General features: G+C 44.5%; 1 protein-coding gene across 1 annotated transcript; it reads right to left on the reverse strand.

Moving 5' to 3' along the window:
* Nucleotides 1-103: 103 nt before the first annotated feature.
* Nucleotides 104-19,675, reverse strand: LOC137668863 (immunoglobulin alpha-2 heavy chain-like). The gene is made up of 7 exons (XM_068410679.1): nucleotides 19,630-19,675; nucleotides 16,814-17,133; nucleotides 4,534-4,615; nucleotides 1,739-2,023; nucleotides 977-1,039; nucleotides 374-485; nucleotides 104-209 (listed from the first exon to the last, which is right to left on the reverse strand). Exons 1-7 carry the CDS (start codon nucleotides 19,673-19,675, stop codon nucleotides 104-106), a joined length of 1,014 nt encoding a protein of 337 aa, XP_068266780.1.
* Between the last annotated feature and the right edge of the window lie 1,879 nt (nucleotides 19,676-21,554).

Here is a 21,554-nt window from a genome sequence, read left to right on the forward strand (position 1 = left end):
ACAATTTTTTTTTTTTGTCATGTTGGCTACCTGATCTTCAGAATTCTCCCTCCTTCTTTTTCCATCCCCCTTTTCGCGTTTATTGGCTTTTGGGATTCTCCCTTTATAGTTCTTGCTGATCTGGACACTTATCCAGACCTGTGCTCTGCCATTTGAAACAACCAGCAGAAGATTTCTGATAGAACCTGAGATGCTCTGGACTAGCCTGATGCAGAGGCAATTTGGGGGTTACATTAACTTATCCAGCAGAAACAGGAACAGCTGAACTGATGTCACTCCCTGTGGGGTTACAGAAGGATGCAAAGCCAACTGGTCACTCCTTGCACTTGCCTCCTGTGTTCCCAGGGACTGAATGATGTGTTTCTTACCTCAGAAGAGAAACAGCTTGATACTTATGACTACATTGAAGGCGATGCTTTTTGCCAGCAGGACTCTCAAACCCAAAACAGCCATGAACAGCATATTCACTTTCTCCATTTTGACATCTGCTTTAAAAAGGAGAGGAGGGAAGAGAGTGTGGTCTTGATATTATCCCCACTCTACTCCCCCCCAAAAAGAAGGAAAATCCACGTCATAGGTGGATGAGGGAAGCAGGAACAAAGGAAAAGAAGACAGATGAATGTATCAAGTGCAGGGAAGATAGGAGATGTCTTCCCAGTGAGGAATTTGCTTCCCATCCTTGATGTTTTATCCCACAGTAATTTGTCAGCTATTTAGTCTGTTAAGCTGGAACAGCAGGTTATTTCTCAATAAGTATTTCCAGTTCTGACATATCTGCACCAGAGAAAGCTTTTTTTCATGTTTTGGTATAAAGTCCACTAAATTACTTAATAAATATCTACAATTCAGACATTTCTGTACCAAAGAATGGATTTTCATGCATTGTTATTGAATACTCAATATAGTAACCATACTTGTTTATGTAGTAACCATTGAATCCTCAATATAGTAACCATTGTTCCTTTAGGCAACTAACCTTTTGTAGTGGTATCTGTAATGCTGCAAGCATGAACTGTTTCAAATTCTTCAGTCTTCTCTTCTGTTGAACGATTAAGAGACATTATAAATTCTATCCAAACTATATAAAACAAAAATTACACAAAACATGCCTGTAGCTGTTTTCCCAGCAGTAGGTAAGCAGTATTGGAGAATGAGATGGCAGGTCATTAATTCTGAGATTAATTTGAAGAGAAAAATTAGCTTTCTACATGTGATTGCAGAAAAAAACTCCATGATTGTTGAGTTTTGTTTTCTCTCCCTTTTGAAATGAACTTTACCATAGCAAAAGAACAATTTAAGAAGTGATCAAAAAATAACCAAAAGATTCGGGGAAAAAAAAAATCACGTCCTTTTTTATTTTGTGTTTTCTTAAAAGTTATTTCAACATTTCTTCTAACAGGCATTTATTCTCATGTCCCTTGAACTACTTTGCCTTACATAAAGGTAGACTCACAAATATTAGGGTTTTGGAGGGGGGGGGGGGGGGGGGTGCGGGGGGTGGTGTTAGGTTTTTTGTTTGTTTGTTTCTTTTTTGGGGAAGAAAACTCCAGGTACTTAAACAGTTGAATTAAGGTCTTGTATGCTAGGTGGTTTTGAATATCTTGTCTTCACCTAACTAAATGCCTAAATATCTTTCTGACTGTACTTACTTGTTCCTGCTAGATTCTCAAAGGAAAGAAAAAAATCTTGGAAGACGTATCTCCCAGAATCACCTTGCATCTGGACCACAACACTGTACCTGACAGATTTGTGCTGACTGTAGTCTCATTCCCCTTGTGCAGAGCCTTGCAGGTCACCTTTGCATCTGGTTCCACTCCAACTACCTTCATGGTACTATACATCCCCTCAGATGTCACAAGAGGTGCCTTCAGATCATATACAGTGTCGCTCTTGGGCACATCAAGGCTGATGTTCTTAGGGTAGAAAGTCCTTGCCAAACAAGCCACGTTCAGTTTGTTGTTGTATTGTTTAGGTTTCTTTGATTTAAGCACAATGACTTCTGGGGCAGATTCTTCTTGAGTTTCTGAAAAAGAAGCATCATTTTGGGATGACTTTATTTTATGAATGCTTTTCTGAGAGCTAAATAATCTATAGTTCAGATACAGTCCAGCCACATCTGCCCCCAATAGCTTAGTGTCTTTCTGTGTTCATTTCTTCCTCCTGTTTCCCAAAGAGCAGATCGAAGACAGAAACGGAGTATAAGGGTGGGATTTTCATTGGAGCTTCTAATCCCTAGGGCTCCTAAGCTTGCTTTTACCAGAACACAGAAAGAAAGATAGATATATATAGATATATATATATATGTATGAGTGAATTCCTTTAAGTGAGGGACCTTGAAATGAGGAAGGGAACATTTAAAAATAAAACACAAATGATCATATTAATTTTGAATTCATAACAATTTAGATACTAAGAAGAATGTTTACTTCAAGGCTAGCCTTATATGCTTGTAACATAATACATATTAAAAGATCCTTTTTTTTTACCTGAAAATCCTATACCTGATGAGGCTAAAAGGCTTAACCATAGCACACAGGGAGAGAAGACAGTTTGTTACTCCACTCTACAATGCTGTTCCAATGAGTGAGATTATTTGCAGATACAAAATAATGTTGCTAAAATGGAACATGAGGTTAAATCATTCATTAACAAATGTTCAGTTCCAAGGAGGTTTTCTTTCCAAGTTCCGTTCTTTGAAAATTTCTGTAATATTTCTATATGGAACTTGACTTAGGCATATAAATCTCTCTTAACAAGTGAATAGTGTTATGTGAGCTCTGGAGAGGTTTCCAAGTCATGAGACCATCTCACTGCATAATGCTGAGCCATCCTAAAGAACAACACTGGGGTGTCTAACAGAGGAGCTTAGTGACATCCCAAATACACCATTTATTCTGTTTTATCTCTGACTGTCCCTTCCAAAAGAAAACAGATCTCTTGTAGATCCTTAGGGCATCTTTATACTGGAGAGGTATGTGGGGGGAGCAGTTGTATTTGTATTGCACACAAAAAGCAGTTAATAAACTTATGCAAACAATTGTACTTCTTTTTCCTCTTAATCTTACAAAATCACAGAATTGGCTATATATTACATCCTCTTGTGGATCTTGTCTTCCTCCAGTGAGAAGTATACAAGGAATGAACCAAGTAATTCCTTAGCTATTCTCTTAGTGAGTTCTCAGGAGGAGATGTCTCAAAAATTGTGTAGTGATTAAAGGATGTTTTCTATGTCTTTTGTGCTTGGAAATTCTCAGGAGGCCCAGTACATGCAGTGGTTTTAGCTGTTTTAAGCCCTATTGAATATCTTCCATGGGGGAAAAAAAAAAAAAGGCACTAAAAAGAGTCAGGATACCAGCATTCTAGAGACCTGGAAAATCTATTCTTGTCTTTGGAGGAACCAATAGTTTCTAAAGCCCACTGTTTGGGGCAAGACTTTCTTTCCCTCTTTCCTAAAGAACAGGAGTCATGACACAGCAGTTACTGATATAATAGGTCTGAAATCCAGTTTGCTTTAAAAAGCATGCAAGATACTTTCTGTGTAGAAGCTGAACCCCATATTAGGGCTGCTGTGTTTATCTGAAAAGGCAAAATCATTACTTAGACTTTCACCCACCAACACCTTTTGTTGGATGATTGTTCATGGTAGAATATCTTTTGTACTGATAACTGGCGTGTTTATATTAGCATAGATTGAGGTTGGGCTGATGGAAGTTGGCAGTATCTTGCTGTCCTACTTTTGCAAATGATGTTTTCAAAATAGTATCTTTGGATTCCCTGCTCCCACAGGAACTGGAGCTGAATTCATCTACCCCAAATAGACATGTAAGATGCCCTAAAGATTTAAAGGCAGCTGTATAGCTGTATGGGGCTTGCAGATGTGAGCTAGCACCTAAGAGAGTCCCATGCCTGTCTGAGGAGTGTGTGTGTTCAGGGGGTGGTATGCAAGTGAATGTTTTAGGAAAATAAAAATCAACCCAACAAACTCACCCATTGCCCCAACTTTCACATTGTCACACAAAAGCTGGGGTAGATGTCCATCCTTATAAAGACCACATTCAGAAGAGTGATATTTCTAAATAGAAAAGGCTTGCTCACATTTCAAGCAGTTGCTGCAAAAAATAATATGCCCTGTCTTTCCATGGGAACTACTTTCTCCTGAAATTCTTTACGTCTCCTTTTCCATGCACCTTGTTGTTACACAAAAGAAAGCAAGTAACTACATTCATCTCATACTGAAGCTGGGCTAAGACACCATCCCCACTAGGTATAAACAATAGTCTTAAATTCAGCTGTGCAGCTATGGGAGATCTGTGGAGTAATGCTGATGCACATAGCTAGGAAACTATCTTTGTTGTTCCTGAAAAGCTTTGTTAACTAAATATGAGCTGAGGACTCAAACACTTGTTTGGAGAATGCATTTTCAAGATCCAAGGCAGCAGGAATTTCTCATTATGCTGTCACATCACACAATCCCTTTGTCCACCCCACCAGAAACTTAAGAAATACATTATCAGTAAAACAAGTGGAACTTACTTGGCTCAACTGAAAAAGTGATCCCAGTTCCAAATACGAGCTTGTCTGTAGCACACTGTTTGCACATAGTCAAATAACCCTGCTTTCCTCACCACAGTCTAAAGGTGTATAAAATCAGGGAATAAAATGCCAGTGGTTTGTCCAAAGGATACATACATGGACTGCCATGAAAGTGCTCCAAAGTCACCATTGTTTCCAAAATCATGAGAGGAGAAAACAATAATTTCATAGTAGAGTGATTTCAAACAACTTGATCGAGGCCAAAGCTTTTAAAACCCTTTTCTCTTCTGTTAGCTCAGTAAGCAATATACTTCCAGAATAAATGCTCATAGGAATTCTGCAGTTCTCTTCTTCAACACATTTCCTTTTTCTTTTCTTCCTCAAAATGTATTGTTCCTTTTGCAGTCTCGGGTTTTTGTATGAGACCTTACAGTGTTTGTGTCACTGTGCTACTCCAAGTTCTCAACACAGTGATATACTTAGTTACAAAAAGTGCCTGCCTCTTCCTTCCCTTTTACTGTACAGTATTTCATATGGGACAGGTAGTCATATACCCTATATACCACATGAAGAAATCACATAGACTTTAAAATAAGGTCCTGAAGCTGGGCCAAAAGAGGGGATTGGAACTGCTTGGGACCTGTAGGATTATAATGAAGGATTATAATAGTGCTCTGGGAAGGCTCAGATTTTAGTCTAATGAAAAAGCAAAAGTTATTTGAGTATTATTCTACAGCAATTAGTGAAACTCTTCAGAGTTGCAGAAATTCTTTTTCACTTTGAGCTATTTTTTGTTGCCCAGGAAGAAGAGGAATACACTCAATCTGGGGTTTTAGAGTTGTTATCTTTCTGAATGGGCAAGTGCTGAGGGTAATTTGGTGCCTCAGGAAGTCTTTATCATGCTTTTGGTACCTTTAAAAGTAAAAAAGAAATTATTGTTATTTATTAGGTAAAGATATATTGTTCCATGGGAGGAGTTATTTAATAAGGATTTTGCTCTGGATGGTGCAAAGCAGATTGATCAAATCCTGCATGATGGACAAGTTCCACATCCTTAGTGCCACCTGCACCTAAAGACTTGTGTGAAGCATAATATGCAGGTGAAGATAAATTTTGTTTGAATGCATTCTTCATCTGTAGGCTGCACAGCAAAGCAGCTGCCTCTTCAGTGATCACTAAGGAAGCAGAGCTGTGGTGGCTAGATATCGTCTGTTATTGAAGATGCTGTAAAAGACAACCTTGTAATGCAAGGATATAAACACAGCCACACGATACAAGCAAATTACCTTTAATTGAAACATTATTCACTTTGTATGTCCACTAGGGTAAGTGTATGAGTACTTGTCCCTCCACAGACAGTGTTTAAGCAGAACAATCCTTGAAAACGGACATGCCGTGGTTCTCTTAACCTGAAGTAGGGATTCAAAGCTAACCTCATGCTAACAGCTTTATAGGGAAAAAAAGAAGACCTGGGTACAGATGGGAGCAGGCAGTGTACCAAGGAAATATAGTTTAATACTGCTCTCTGACTGCCATCAAGCTGGAAGAGTGCAGGAAGGAAGGGAAATTTATTAACATCCTGAAAAAAAAGAAAAAAATTACATGTGCAGGAAGACGATAAGGCAATTGTGAGGTAGTATAGGATTGATCTACCCAAGTGAAAGGGACAGCAAGGGGGAAGGGTGCAAAACCATGAGTCTGATGATCTACCAAAGTGGTATTGAAAGTTAGCAGTGAGGGTTAACAAACATACACAAAAAAAAAAGGGGTGAGAGAGGGAACTCTAGCTGCTGACCATGGCATAAAAAGGCCACAGCTGGAAATGGCCCAAGAGTGGATGGGCCCTGCTCTCTTCCCTGAAGCTATTAGTTGCCTGGGTGATTTCAGGCAAGCTGTAAGGCCTCCTTAGAATTTAGCAGCAATGGAGACTGGAGGTCCCATCTCCCACAGCAATCTGTAGCCCATGAAGGTGTATAAGAATGAATGGATTAATTTAGATTTCCTATGACAGTGAGGTAAGTTGGTATTGCCAGAAACTCAGAAAATATTCCTTGCAGTGGTCCTTGAAGAGAAAATGAATGAGAAGAAACTGCAGTTGTTATGGGCAAAGACAAGGAGATCATGATCTGGGCTGTGGAGAAAAATGTTAATCATGCAGTTCAAGAGGGAATTAATGCATGATCTTTTAAATCATTGAGCGGAAGAAGAAACAGATGTGGAAAAGCGGTGAAGCGGGGGAGAACTGTAATACTAGATTGAGGTGGTGGATAGTGGGGCATTGTTGAGATGAAGATAGAGGGGCCCATTTCCATGATGATGCTCAGTAGAGTGTAGGGTCATGACCTGTGTGGCTGGTCAGGGAAAACAGGAGCTGTCTTCCAGCCACATGGTGTTAGAGTCTTCTCACCTAGCTTCCAGGGGCTGCATTTGAGGTAGACATCTGAATGTTATGGAGAGAGAGTCATGCCCCAAGTGCAATTGACTGAGCTATTTTGCCTGTTTAAAATACCTTGGGAAGTGATGAATTTCCTCTTAGAACCACTTGTTTCTCTGTAATGGATACAAAGGGGACACAATGAATAACTTACTTAGATGGAAAATTCTGAACTGTGGCAGGTAAAAACTGATCTGTTGAACTGGTGTTGATAATTATATGTTCAAAATCAAATGGTCTTGAACCCAACATCCATATTCAAGTACAAGAAAAAGTGGCATGGTATATAGTGATTGTCCCATAGCTTCAATCACGATCAGCATCAAATATGTTCTTCAGGATGCAGTTGTTTGTGGGAAGACAACGTTGTGAGGAAGTTGCACCTTCAGGCTTTTCAGGAAGTCAGTTTCTGTTGGGTGGTTCAGTCTCCTTCAACCACTGTGATACCTAGTCCACACAGTGATGAACACTTATACAAAAACTTTTGTGTTAGGTGACACTCCTTCTTTGATGTCTTTTGAATGCTGCATTTTGTCTTCCTCTGCTCTTTTACTGCTGGATAATGAAACCACACAGTAATTGCCATAAATTAAAAATAGCAGTGCCAGCATCACTTTTATGGTAAATTAAGGTAATAACACAACTCTTCTACTGAAATATTGCCCGTATTTGGCGACACTGAATATGGATCAATTTGTATTGTAGGAGCCCTTTTAAGTGAAATTACTTGATTCCAGGTATATTTTTGATAAACTTCTAGAGATTTGAGGTAGGATATGTTCTTAAAAATGTCAAGAAGCAGTCGTCCCAAACACTTTAACTGTCAGTTTAATTTTTTCTTACATATCAGGACTATTCTGAACCTAAAATTATTTATATCTATCTCTAATATTTTCATGCTCTAGCAAAATGAGTCTGTGATGCATGAATTCCTCAGAGGTTAATTTTGCTTGATATCATTACCTCTTTTTCTGTGTGGATCTGCTAAAATTTGGGGGGTGGAGGGGAGGGTGGTGATGTTTGCCCCAGAAACACAGGATCACAAAATGGGCGAGGATGGACGGCATGTTAGAAGAATGTCAAATCCCAACCCCCTGCTCAGGTGGGTCCCTAAGGACCATTTCTAGTTGAGTTTTGAATATGGAGACTCCACAACCTCTCCGGGCAACCTGTCCCAGTGCTCAGTCACTCTTCCAGTGAAAAACCTTTTTTTATGTTTAAGTGGAAATTCCTATATTTCAGTTTATGCCCATTTCCTCTTGTCCCGTCCCTGGGAACCACTCAAAAGAGTCTGGCTTAATCCTCTTTACTCCCCTCCATCAGGTATTTATAAAGATAAGATCCCACTGAGCCACCTTTCCTCCAGGCTGAACAGTTTGGTTGTCTTAGCCTCTCTTCCTGTGACAGATGCTGCAATTCCTTAATGATCTTTGTGGCCCTTCCCTGGACTCTCTCCAGTATGTTCCTGTCTCTCTTGTACTGGGGAGCCTAGAACTGGACACAGCACTCCAGTTGTGGCCTCACCAATGTTGAGCAGAGGGGAAAAAGATCACCTCCCTCAGCCTGCCGGAAATACTCCTTCTAATGCAGTCCAGGAAGCTTTTGTCCTTCTTTGCTACATGGGCACTCTGCTGACTCATGTTCACCTCATTGTCCCTTGGGACCTCCAGGTCCTTCTGCCAAGTTGCTTTCCAGTCAGTTGGTCCCCAGCATGTATTGTGCCTGGGCTTATTCCTCTCTACGTGCAGGACTTCGCATTTCCCTTCACTGAACTTCATAAGGTTCCTGTCTGACTAGTTCTCCAACCTGTTGAGATTCTCCTGAGTGATAGCCCAACTCCTCCCAGTTTTGTATCACCTGCAAGATCACTGAGGGTGCACTCTGTCCCATCATCAAGGTTATTCATGAAGATGTGGAACTGCCTCAGACCCATTCTTGATCCCTGAGGTAGTAATAGCCTCCAGCTGGACTTTATGCTGCTGACCACAACTCTTTGAGACCAGCAGTTCAGCCAGTTTTTAGTCCAACTCATTGTGCATTCATCTAGCCCATATGTTATCAGTTTGTCTATGAGAATATCATGGGAGGCAGCATTGAAACTTTCCTAAGACCAAGATAAAAAACATCCACTGCTTTCCCCTCCTCCACCAAGCCAGTCATCTCATTGCAGAAGGCTATCATATTGGTTAAACACAATTTCTCCTTCTTATATCCATGCTGACTACTCCCAATCATCTTGCCCTTCACACACCTGAAATGTTTCCCTGGATCCTTTTTTCCATCATCTTCTCAGGGACTGAGGTGAGGCTGACCAGCCTGTCATTCCCCATATCCTCCTTGCCCTTCTTGAAGATAAGAGTGACATTTACTTTTTCCAGTTCTCATGAATCTGCACGGATCCCCATCACCTTGCAATGATAATCAAGAGTGGCCTCTCATGACATTGCTCAGCTCCCTCAGCACTTGTGGGTGCATCCTGTCAGATCAGAAAGACCTGTGTGTGTCTAGTTTGTTTAAATGTTCTTTCAACCTGATCCTCATCAGCTGAGGAAGACCTTGGTCTTCCTTGCTCTGGCCTTTCCCACTGACCTCAGGGGCCTGGAATTTCTGAAGGTAATTCTTATTAATAAAGAATGCAACAAAGGTGGCATTAAGTATTTCAACCTTTTTTGAGCCCATCATCATCAAGTCTCATTCCCATTCAGCAGCAGGACCATTTCCCCATGTCTTCCCTTTGGTGCTGACATACCTGTAGAAGATTTTCTTGTTACCTTTCTGATCCCGTGCCAGATTCATCTCTAGGTGGGCTTTGGCTTTCCTGTCTCCATGCCTGCATGCTTTGATAGAGTCTCTATGTTCTGTTCAGGTCACCCAGCCCTGCTTCCAGTACCTGTATATTTCCTTTTTATGTCTGAGTTTTGTCAGAAGCATCTTGTTCTTTCATGTAGGCCTTTTGCCACCTTTGCTTGGCTTCCTGTACATTGGGATGAACCCTGTACATGGGTTCTTGAGCTTGGAGATGATTCTTGAAAATCAATCACTTCTCCTGGACCTCTCTTCTCTTCAGGACAGTCTCTCATGGTTTATTCGGCATAAATTTCAGGGTTTCACTAGCAAGCTGCTGCAGGGGTGTCCTTTGCAGAAAGAGGCCATGTACTGCTCTGTGCCTGTCACAACTGGTTCCAGGTGGCACTGAAACAGATAAAACCAACCCACCAAATGTCAAAACCTCAGCCAATCAGAAGAACATATGGCATCTCTGCTCAAATATATTTAAGAGAAGTCGCTAGCTTCTAGGGGTAGAGGACATAAAAAGGAGACTGTGGTGGATGCCCTCATGTGACTGAATGAATGGTACTTTGGTTCAGGCATCACCAACAAGTAGAGCAGACTGAAATCAACCCTGCTGTGCAAACCGTGAGAACTGTGCTAGGCCATATCTTCTCAGGAACTAAGGCATCTAAACCATGTCTTATCACGAGCTAACAGTATCAGCCTGAGCTGGGATTAGACAAAACTATAACTGCTACAGCTGCACTCCTGCACATACACCAAAGGACAGCTTGACTACAAGTCAATCACTTTATGCTGTAAATAAATAAAAAGTCCCCAAGCCCATTGAGCTCTCCTGTACGGCACCAGGATGCATGACGGTGATCTGCCCTTTGAGCAGCAACACCTCTCCAGGTTACTCCTCGAGGCTGAGAGACCTTTACCCATCATCTGCTATCTATAACGAGGTAAGTAACATTTTACATTAGGCCTAAAAGTATATTGCATCCTAGCAACATTTATATATCCAGCTATAGGTTAATTCTTAGAAGTGTAGTAAGTAGCAGAGTTTTTGACTGCCATCTAATGACCGTCTAAATTATCATTTAAATGATCATTGTCAAATCACTGTTTAATTACCATTCAATTATTGTCTAATCACCATTTGATTACCATTTAATTTTCATTCAATCATCGTTTAATTACCATTTGATCATCAAATAATCATTAATAAAATTGCTTTAGTTAACCACAGAATTATGACTTCTCTTAATAATACACCTGCAACAGAGACCTGAGAGGAGACACAGGAAGAGACATGTGAGTACACACATGAGGACACACAAAAGACAGGAAAGGAAAGACATGAGTGGAGACAAAAAAAAAAAAGACGTGTGGAAGGGGACATCGTTGGGGAGATGACTGGAGCAAGTACAACCCTTGAAGTGAGTGCATCCCATGGAGGAACACATACTGGACCAGGAACCCTCCCAAAAGGAAAGTGGCCCGTGGAGGAGCCACTTTCCCATGCAAGAGCAAGTAAAACTCCTGAAAGGACTTTGGCCTGTGGAGAAACTCATGCCAGAGCAGAAGAGGTAAGAAGCGAGGAGCAGTAGAGAAAATGAACGAGAAGCAAGGCACAGCAGAAAGAAACTATGAGGAACATGATCTCAAGCTCCCGAGCTGCCCCTTGCTGAAACAAAAGACACTGAGATGACAAGGTGGGAGGAGAGGTGTTGGAATCAATTTGAAGCTGGGGAAGGGTGTTTCCCTAAGCATTTGCTTAATAGTATATGTCTTCTTTGTTCCTCACTATCTAAATCAGAATTAGAAACTTATGTTACTGGGCAATAAATGAAAGGAAGTGAAATTCTTCAAGATAGGACTGTTTTGTCTGTCACACATAGAATTCTTCCAAGAAGGACCCTGAACAAGCCAAAGCAGTCCAGCGTTGCGATCCTGCTATTTACTTTGTTCTCTCCTCTCGGAAGCCTGAACTACACCATCCCATGGTCACTGCAGCAAGGATGCCCCTTGATTTTAATATCGGTTACTGCCACTGTTGTGTTTTTTCTCTTTTCTTTTTATGATTTTTTTTTCAGTCATTAGCCCTTTTCATGATGGCTTTCTTACTCTCTTTAATCTAGTTTGCCTTACTATTTAACCACCTGGCTAGCTATGTTTTAGATTGTTTATTTATTTATGCCTGCTCTTCATTTTCTCTGTGTGTCTGGGGAATATCTCTTGCTAAAGTAACTAGCTTGCTTTTCATTTGAGTTTTACAAATTTAGTTAATAACTTTAGTTAATGATGAAAGGGAACTGCAGGAAACATTGAATCCTGAAACTCAATCCTGAGGTAGGGAAGAAGAGGGGAGAGGAGGGGAAGTAAGGGCAGGGAAGTGAAAAGGAGATGAAGGAATTTTGCCTCCAGGATGGCATCCCAGGAGGATAAGTGTGGACTTGGAGGAGACATCGTAGATGGCTTCTTTGGGCGTGATTGCTTGATCACCATGAGCCCACACTAGAAAGGCTCAGCTGCCTCTTTCCAGGAAAAAACCCTAGTATAGAACTTGGTCCCCAGGCAGTCTCTACTCTTACTTTAACCCACACTTATATTTCTGTAGCAGTCTACCCTGAGCCTAGATCATTGCACATCCATTCCTTTCATACCACAATAATTGGATTTGTCCACAGTTTTCATTTGTAAGAACAGTTAACACCATCTGAACCGAAGATGACATATCCCTCGAAGAAGTGGGTGTGTATTATGTTTTTGTGTGGGCAGAGCCCAAAGCCCACATGCAAAAGGCCTTCCAAACATAGAAATGTATGCTGACACACCCCCCCTAGAGTAAACAGACATGCATAGTAATATGGAGACAGAGCTAATAATATAGATAAGACATTTTCAGTCATTTTGCAAAGCAAAAACTGTTTTCCAGTTCAGCTTCTAATATGGTCTCACTGTCTTAAATGGTATAAGCAGAGATAACAAGCAGGGGTCAACTTACTGTGGCTGTCTATGCTATTTGTGTGATTCCCTAAAGAACATGAAGCTACCCTTCACCCATTTCACGGAAAGCCAAACTTGCCTTGGGAAGACTGGGTAGAAACTGGTTCTGTATGTTACTATTGAAAACTCTGATAACATTTCACCCTCCTCACCCTTTTTTTTTCCCTGTTCTTCCCAGAAGAAGTATCTGCGGAGCTGATGACTTGTCTTTGAAAGGATGAAGTGCTGCATTGGACTCTAAAGAAAGGCTATAGTAAAGCCAGGTTTTAGGTATTTCCCAGCAGCGTGTTGCATCCAGCCCCAAGTAGGCCAAGACAGGTCCATGCATATGCTCCAAGGTTTCAGCAAACACCAGTGTGTAGACTTGTGGTTACTGAAGTATGGAAAGTAATACTCCTGTTGTATCAGCAGATTCTCTGCCTTTCCTCTTTGCTTCTCTGAAGCCTGAGAGTTCTGTTGCCATTCATGGTTATTTCTGGAGATAGTCTTCCCGTGAGAGATACAGACAGGAAGGAAATCTGGAGTCTTTCTCCATCTGAAGAGGCTCTTGTCTGAGGCTGGAAAAGGACACCTGGTAACAAAAAGCTAGCATATGAGGTAGAAAAGGAAGCCCTACACCTGCAACAGGATAATCCTGAGCAGTAGCAGAGGCTGGGGGCTGGCTGGCTAAGAGCAGCTCTGATGGAAAAGATCCTGAACATGAGTCATCAGTGTGCCCTAGCAGCAGGGAAAACAAACCATATTCTGGGCGTCGCAAGTATCCAGTCTACAAAGGGAGGGTTGTACTTAGGAAGTAACAACAGCACTCTTCGGGTTGAGAGACTGAAACTTTCCCCCACTCATGGACAAATGCTACAAAGTTGACAGGGAATAGGCATCTGAGAATGAGGAGGAGGGCAAATCAAAAAACAATAGAAAAGCCCTAAAAACATCAGAAAAGCCCCAAACTCTTCAGAGAACAAATGTTTGTACACTGAAGCACTTATGAACGCCTGGGACAAACTAAAAGTAAAAAGCTAATAATGTCTGTTTCTTTGTAAACACACAACTTTCATAAATACACGTTTATACTGTGGAAATTAAGAGAGACACACATGACAGAAAATCACAAGGAAGCAGGGATCCTCAGATGCTCACTCATATGGGAGGAGAGCTACAGCAATCAGAAGTTGGGTCATGCTGGAGAGGCACACAGTATGCATTTCACTACACAGCCTCTGAATTTCCAACAACATCTTCAATCGGTGTCACAAATTCTCACTTTTCAAACTGTATCTCCCTATTCTGCACTTTACTGTAAGAGCTTCCCAGCTTCTGATTTGTGACAGCTTCAAGAAAGTGATGATAAGACTGAATTCAACCTTGCCATCTCTTTTTTTCTTTTTCTGCCCTAGGACTTACTGAATGTGTGCAAAGGATGGTTTAGGAGGTGGCATCAGCAGATGCCAGCAACAAACAAGACTGGGTTCTACATTTTTCTTCAGGGATAGCAGTTTCATTTGGGAAGGATGTGACATGGCCAAGTCTCAGTGCAGTGCAGGAGATAAATGGATAGACTCACACCAGACCATAGCACAGCCATGTTTTCAAAGCACAGCTGGGTGAGACACTCACGTATGTTGTTTACTGCTGTCTAATTTTTTTCTTCAGTATCTTGCTTTATTCTTCCCTTTCAGAGGTCCATAAATCCAACACATACCAGTACCTTATTTCCTTCCAGTCATCCTGGCTGAAGAAGAATACAGTGTCTTACTAAAATGCACCCTTTCATCTCACTTTTCCAAATGAAACAAACCAGTCCAATGTATAACATTATTTATTTGATACAATCCTCCCTATGTCAGTGTGAGTGGCACAGAAGTGTCTGCAAGCTGTTACACCATTGCATCCACGGGAAGGTCTTGTTCTTGATTTGCCAGAAGAGACGGTGACTTGGCCTGGGTGACAGGGCAGAGTTTATAAAATTATTTGTACACATCCACCTACAGTTCTGAGTGTGCCTCAAGAACCTGATGGACCCAGTGCCAAACACAGATGTCACTATGGGCAAAACAGATTTGATGTGATTGACTGAGAGATCTGATGAACTTCTTTTCGGGGGCAGACACCATCATCTGTATCTGGTAAAATGTACCTGGAAAGACAAAGGCAGACATGAAGGTTGGAGACAAAGAGTTCAGTCCCTTCCCTCGGGCAGTTCAGGTAGGTGATGAAGCCAAGGACATTGTAGCTCCAGTCTTACTTTGAAAAGGAACGGTCTGGAAATACTTACACAGAACACACATTCCCAAATGCCAGAAATCACTTGCACACTCTTGCATTCCACTCCCAGCTAGGCACCAAAGCCTGGAAAGCAGCAGACAGAGCCAGTGCCAACAGCACAGTTAGTAACTCTCTCTACATGACCAGTGTTAGGTTATCTATTTAACATCTAATCACTGTGAACACGGGCGCCGAGCAAAGATGGGAAGATTAGAGGAAACCACAGAAGCACAGAAGCACAGAATGATTGGGGTTGGAAGGGACCTCTGGAGATCATCTAGTCCAACCCCCTGCCAAAGCAGGTTCACCTAGAACATGTTGCACAGGTTGCATCCAGGTGGGTTTTGAATATTTCCAGAGAAGGAGACTCCACAACCTCTTTGGGCAGCCTGTTCCAGTGCTCTGTCACCCTCAAAGTAAATAAATTTTTCCTCATATTCAGATGGATCTTCCCATGTTTCAAATTGTACCCATTGCCCCTTGTCCTGTCATTGGGCACCACTCAGAAGAGTCTGGCCCCATCCTCTTGACACCCACCCCTAAGGTATTTGTAAGTGTTGATAAGATCCCCCCTCAGTCTGCTCTTCTCCAGGCTAAACAGACCCAGCTCCCTCAGCCTCTCCTCGTAAGAGAGATGCTCCAGTCCTCTGATCATCTTTGTAGCCCTCCACTGGTCTCTCTCCAGTAGTTCCTTGTCTTTCCTGAACTGGGGTCCCAGAACTGGGCACAGTACTCCAGGTGTGACCTCACTAGGGCAGTGTAGAGGGGGAGGAGAACCTCCCTCGACCTGCTGGCCACACTCTTCCTCATGCACCCTAGGACACCATTGGCCTTCTTGGCCACAAGGGCACATTGCTGGCTCATGGGGAACTTGTAGTCCACCAGAACTCCCAGGTCCTTCTCTGCAGAGCTGCTTCCCAGCAGGTCAGCCCCCAGCCTGTACTGGTGCATGGGGTTATTCCTCCCTAGGTGAAGGACCCTACGCTTTCCTTTGTTGAACTTCACTAGGTTCCTCTCTGCCCAACTCTCCAGCGTGTCCAGGTCTCGCTGAACGGCAGCACAGCCTTCTGGTGTATCAACCACTCCTCCCAGTTTTGTGTCATCAGCAAACTTGCTGACTGTACACTCTTTCCTTTCATTCAGGTCATTGATGAATAAGTTGAACAAGACTGGACCCAGTACTGACCCCTGGGGAACGCCGCTAGCTACAGGCCATCCAGCATGTGACAAAACATCCATCCACCTCCCTGTGCCCAGAGCTGTGAGGGTACCTACCCTCCAAGGATACAACCCCCTTCTTTACAGGAGGGGGGTTGGATAGGCAGCTTGGGGCAGACTTGAGATGCACAGAGAAGGAGCCATGTGCCCTCGTGTGGCCCCTACACTGGCTCCACAGCATCCCTGCCCAGAGAGGTGCCCGGAGGTGGTCCCTCTGTCCCCATTCTTCTGGGACTGAAGGAGCACCAAGGTAGCTGTGACGAAGAGACAGTGATGGTAGCTTGTGGGGAAGCCTGTGAATGGAGGTGAAAAGTCTGTGCTGTGTGAGGGGTTTGGGGATTGACCTACCCATGGGACTTATTCACACGTGAAATTTTATTTCTAACTTCCACTATAAATGTCAAATTTTACTGCAAATTCAGTTGCCCATGGCTAGATTGGGACGTCCAACATTTACTAATCCCAAGCCTCATTGCTATTTTCCAGAGCAAGTACAGGTAACTGTCATTTTGAGAAAGGGTCCTGTCACCACAGCAGTCCTCCCACTTTTTATGCTGCCTCTCCCTCCATTGGTGTCACTGTGTGCTGCCTGGCACAGAAATAGGTAGCTGTGTCTGAGGCTGTAAGGGCACGCAGCTGCAGGGAGACCTTGTTTTTGTCTTTATCTGCAGAGATGGTGACTCGGCCTTGGAAGGGTGGGGCATAGCCTGTGTTATTCCCAAAAGGATAGATCCAGCCTACAAATTGCAGCTCCCCTCCTGGGGTCTGACGGACACAATTCCAGTCGTAATGAGGGCTATCCAGAGGTGCTCCCGTTACAGTACAGGTGAGTGGGAGTGATCCGGAGACGTTCCCCTCCTTGGGACCAGATGCCTCCATCTTTATGGGCGAAAGGGTAGCTGGAAAGACACATGGCAGATGTGAGTGTCTATGAGAAAACTCATGGGTTCAGTAGTCCATCCTGGGGTTGTAGGGTACACAAAACCAGAATTTTGGCTTTTAGTTCCAGGAGTTATCCTGGAGGCACTGGCTTGCCCAGACCCATACTTCGTACTGCCCAAAGGCAGGAGACCCATGAGAACCTGTGTAACTGCTGATAAACTTGCCATATCTTTAAATATTAATCCAGAAGCTTGGCAGAAGGAGAGCATGGAGTCCTCAGCCCATCCCAGTCCTCCTGCTCCCTTCACCAGCTATGCCTGGACCCATACCCCTGTGCACAGAGAGTGCACAGAACAGGCTGGGCATGGACACATGGGGAATTGGGTTGTCAGTTGCACATGAGCCTCAGAGGGAAAAAAAAGCATGGGTCTCTTAAACCTCCCCAGGAAATGGCCTGCACCTAGAAAATCCCAAGGCTGGTCAGAGTGAGACTCTGCACAGCGCCTTGAGGCAGTTATTGGCTTTGTCTAGGAATATCTTCCCCTTACTCCATGCTCAGAAAAATCTCTGAAAACTACCCTTGTCTGCACTGCACCAGCATCCCACCCTACCTGAAAAGGGAAGATGATTTCCATGCAAGGGTTCATCTTATGTAGTGGCATTTAGAGTTGGGCAGTAGCAGGCCAAAGCGTGAAGGGACAGCCTAAGCCTATTCAGTCCCGGTCTCTCTCCCCTTCCCTCATGGATCTCTCCTCCCAGCAGTGCTGTGCAGGACAAGGTCAGAAGCCAAGGACCCATCCTCTATGGGATGATGTCCCTCTGTTTTGGGGCAGGGAGAAGAGAAACTAAACCCCAAAGGGATACAGAGAGGAGCAGAGCCCAACTCTTGACTCTCAGAAGGGAGAGACAAGACCTGGTTTGGGCAGATGGAGCCTGTGACCCTGCTGGGCCCATCACACACCCACCAGCAGCATTGAGAACACCAGCCTAGGGGACAAACCAGTCCCAGACACTGCATGGGCAGAGGTGGACTGAGCGTGCTGGGCTCATCTTTGGTGCTCACCTGCACTCTTTGTGGGACCATGATCCAAATGTACCCTCCTGGGCCCTGCTAGGCTCTTCCAGCCCTGGCTCAGCAAAAAGAGAGGCAACCCCTGCTCCACTCCCTCTTCCCCAGTAGTACACCTCCTTTTCCTTCTCTTGCATCCACAGGAGTGTCTAGGTCTCTTTCCATCCTCTTTTCTGTGGTGCTTCACACTGGCCCTTGTGTAGGCAAGATCAGTGCCCTGGAGTGGAAACTGGAGGGGCTGGAGGTAGAGGGCAGGCAGGAGCTCACTGGACCTGGTAGTCCCAGAGTGAGCAGAGACCCAGGGAAAATTTTGCCTGGTCCCTGTCTGGCTGTGTTCAGTCACCACATGCAGACGTAGCTGATAGGGTCCTGAGGATGCAGGATGTGCAAGACCAGAGATATGCACTGGGAGCTGCTCCTAGAAGTGGTGGCTTGCCTGTCCACAGTAGCCCCATATTGCAATGTGGAAGTGGATGATGTAGGAGGCAAACTTGGTACCCCCACACTAGGCATCTGTTGGTACAAGTGAAACCCAAAGGTCAGAGGCCTGTCAGGAGAGATGCATTGAGCCCCTGGCTGCTGTCAGCCTCTCTCCACCTGCCACCAGTCACACCTGAGGGCTCACATCTGCCAAGACACATGGCCACAGCAACAAGAGGATAGGTGCAGGGTGCCCAAAGGCCCCCTATAACTTTCACCTGTTGTGCCCCTGTCCATTCAGCTGGGGCATGGTGTTTGGTGGGGGGGAACAGAATACTGGGGGGCTACAACCTACTCCTCTCCCTTTTAGAGAGGGAAGTTAAAGCTCCAAAGCTGTCCTCATTTTCCCACACAACCCTTCTCTATCCATTTACTAGATACCCCAATATGTGGATGAATGAGACGTGACAGAGCAGGAATGCATGGGATAGGCATTACAGCAAGGCACCGAAATACCCGGGCACAGAAATGGCCCTGTGTTCCTGGGACCCCTCTTGGGACCTGCCTTACCTCCTGCAGTTGCTGCCAAGAGGAGACATGACACCGTCAGGACCATCCTGCCCCTGCTTCTTCTTCTCCAGCCAGAGCTAAGCCCAGAACCAGCCTGGCTCTCCCCATTCCCACCCACAGCAGGACAGTGAAGGGCTGAGCAATGCTCTAGGGATCTGGAGAGAAGGGTCAAGACACCATGGGAGGAGAGAGCTCAGATCTGCCTAGGTCAGGAAAAGGCAGCTTGGGGTCCCATCCCTTCCAGCCTTGGGGCTGGTGAACATTTCTTCTATGCCTGTCAGTGGGGTTCTGCAGGGCTATGTCAGATCTCCATCCTATTGGTCCTCCAACGTCCACACATCCTATGGGAGGGCAGGAAAAGGCAAAGTATTTTGGGAACAATACGAGTCCCAAGCAGAAGAAAACACAAAAACCCATGTCCATGTCCTCTTCCCAGGAAAGGGGGGGCTCTCACCTTTAAGGACTGCAGCAAAGGTGATGACCAGCATCCAGAGGAGCATTGCAGGCTTCTCCAGAGGAATCCTGATGGTGTACTGTGAAGTAGGAAAGTAAAATTGTGGGGCTGAGAAGGGCTCAGACCTTCCTCTCTTTGAGTCAGCAGAGAAATGCCCTGTCCTTCCAGCGCTGAAAGCTCTGACTTCCTTGCAACTCCAGGCAGATTTGCAGCCTTTTGTGAACAACCCCTTTGCAGTTACAGGTACTTCATACAGTGGGGAGTTGGATACATTCGTTACTGCTGGCCTGGGTGGGGACAGGAAACCACATTCCCTTTTTTGTACTACTCAGCCTGCACAGGAAACACAGGGACCTCTCTTGCCTCCCCAGGGCCCCTCTTACCAGTGACAGAGGAGCTGATGAGGAAAGGTGCCATGCTGGACCTTGTTCTCACCAACAAGGAGGGGCTGCTGGGGAACGTGAAGATCAAGGGCAGCCTTGGCTGCAGTGACCATGAAATGGTGGAGGTCAAGATCCACAGGGCAGTAAGGAGGCCACACAGCAAGCTCGCTACCTTGGACTTCAGGAGAGCAGCCTTTGGCCTCTTCAGGGACCTACTTGGTAGAGTACCCTGGAATAAAGCCCTGGAGGGAAGAAGTGCCCAAGAAAGCTGGTTAGTATTCAAGGATCACCTCTGCACAGCTAAGGAGCAATGCATCCCAATAAAGAGGAAGGCAGGCAAAAATGCCAAGAGGCCTGCATGGATGAGCAAGGAGCTCCTGGATAAACTCAGGCACAAGAAAGAATCCTACAGAGGGTGGAAGCAAGGGCAGGTACCCTGGGAGGAATACAGGGAAATTGTCCGAGAAGCCAGGGACCAAGTTAGGAAAGCTAAATCCATGATAGAATTAAATATGGCCAGGGATGTCAAGGGCAACAAGAAAAGCTTCTATAGGTATGTCAGTGATAAAAGGAAGACTAGGGAAAATGTGGGTCAGCTCTGGAAGGAAATGAGAGAACTGGTTACCTGGGATATGGAGAAGGCTGAGGTACTCAATGACTTTTTTGCCTCAGTCTTCACTGGCAAGTGCTCAAGCCTTACCACCCAAGTCACAGAAGGCAAAGGCAGGGACTGGGAGGATGAAGAACTGTCCACTGTAGGAGAAGATCAGGTTTGAGACCATCTAAGGAACCTGGAGGTGCACAAGTCCATGGGACCTGAGGAGGTGCATCCACAGGTCCTGAGGGAACTGGCGGATGAGGTTGCTAAGCCGCTATCCATCATTTTTGAGAAGTCGTGGCAGTCTGGTGAAGTAACCCTCATTTTTAAAAAGGAAAAAAAAGGAAGACCTGGGGAACTGCAGGCCAGTCAGTCTCACCTCTGTGCCTGACAAGATCATGGAGCAGATCCTCCTGGAAACTATGCTAAGGCACATGGAAAATAAGGAGGTGACTGGTGACAGCCAGCATGGCTTCACTAAGGGCATATTGTGCCTTCTATGACGGGGTTACAGAGTTGGTGGATAGGGGAAGAGCGAGCAATGTCATCTACCTGGACTTGTGAAAGCATTTGGCAGTGTCCCACATGACGTCCTTGTCTCTGAATTGGAGAGACAGGGACTTGACGGATGGACCACACGGTGGATAAAGAATTGGCTGCATGGTCGCACTCAAAGAGTTGCAGTCAATGCTTCAATGTCCGGGTGGAGACCAGTGACGAGTGGCGTTCCTCAGGGGTCAGTATTGGGACCAGTGCAGTTTAACATCTTTGTTGGCTACATGGACAGTGGGATTGAGTGCACCCTCAGCAGGTTTGCAGATGACACCAAGCTGTGCCGTGTGGTCGACACACTGGAGGGAAGGGATGCCATCCAGAGGGACCTTGACAGTCTGGAGAGCTGGGCCTGTGTGAACCGCATGACGTTCAACAAGGCCAAGTGCAAT

Source organism: Nyctibius grandis, chromosome 11, assembly GCF_013368605.1.
Source record: "Nyctibius grandis isolate bNycGra1 chromosome 11, bNycGra1.pri, whole genome shotgun sequence".
Lineage (NCBI taxonomy): Eukaryota > Metazoa > Chordata > Aves > Nyctibiiformes > Nyctibiidae > Nyctibius > Nyctibius grandis.

What these genes read in the sequence shown, in the direction of transcription:
- LOC137668863 (XM_068410679.1), bottom strand. Translation starts at nt 19,675, where the DNA reads ATGCTCCTCTGGATGCTGGTCATCACCTTTGCTGCAGTCCTTAAAG. An exon ending in CACTTTTTCAGTTGAGCCAA is followed by an intron (nt 2,024 to 4,533) that starts GTAAGTTCCACT and finishes CTTCTTTTTCAG; the next exon opens with AAACTCAAGAAGAATCTGCC. An exon ending in AGTCAGCACAAATCTGTCAG is followed by an intron (nt 1,040 to 1,738) that starts GTACAGTGTTGT and finishes ATCGTTCAACAG; the next exon opens with AAGAGAAGACTGAAGAATTT.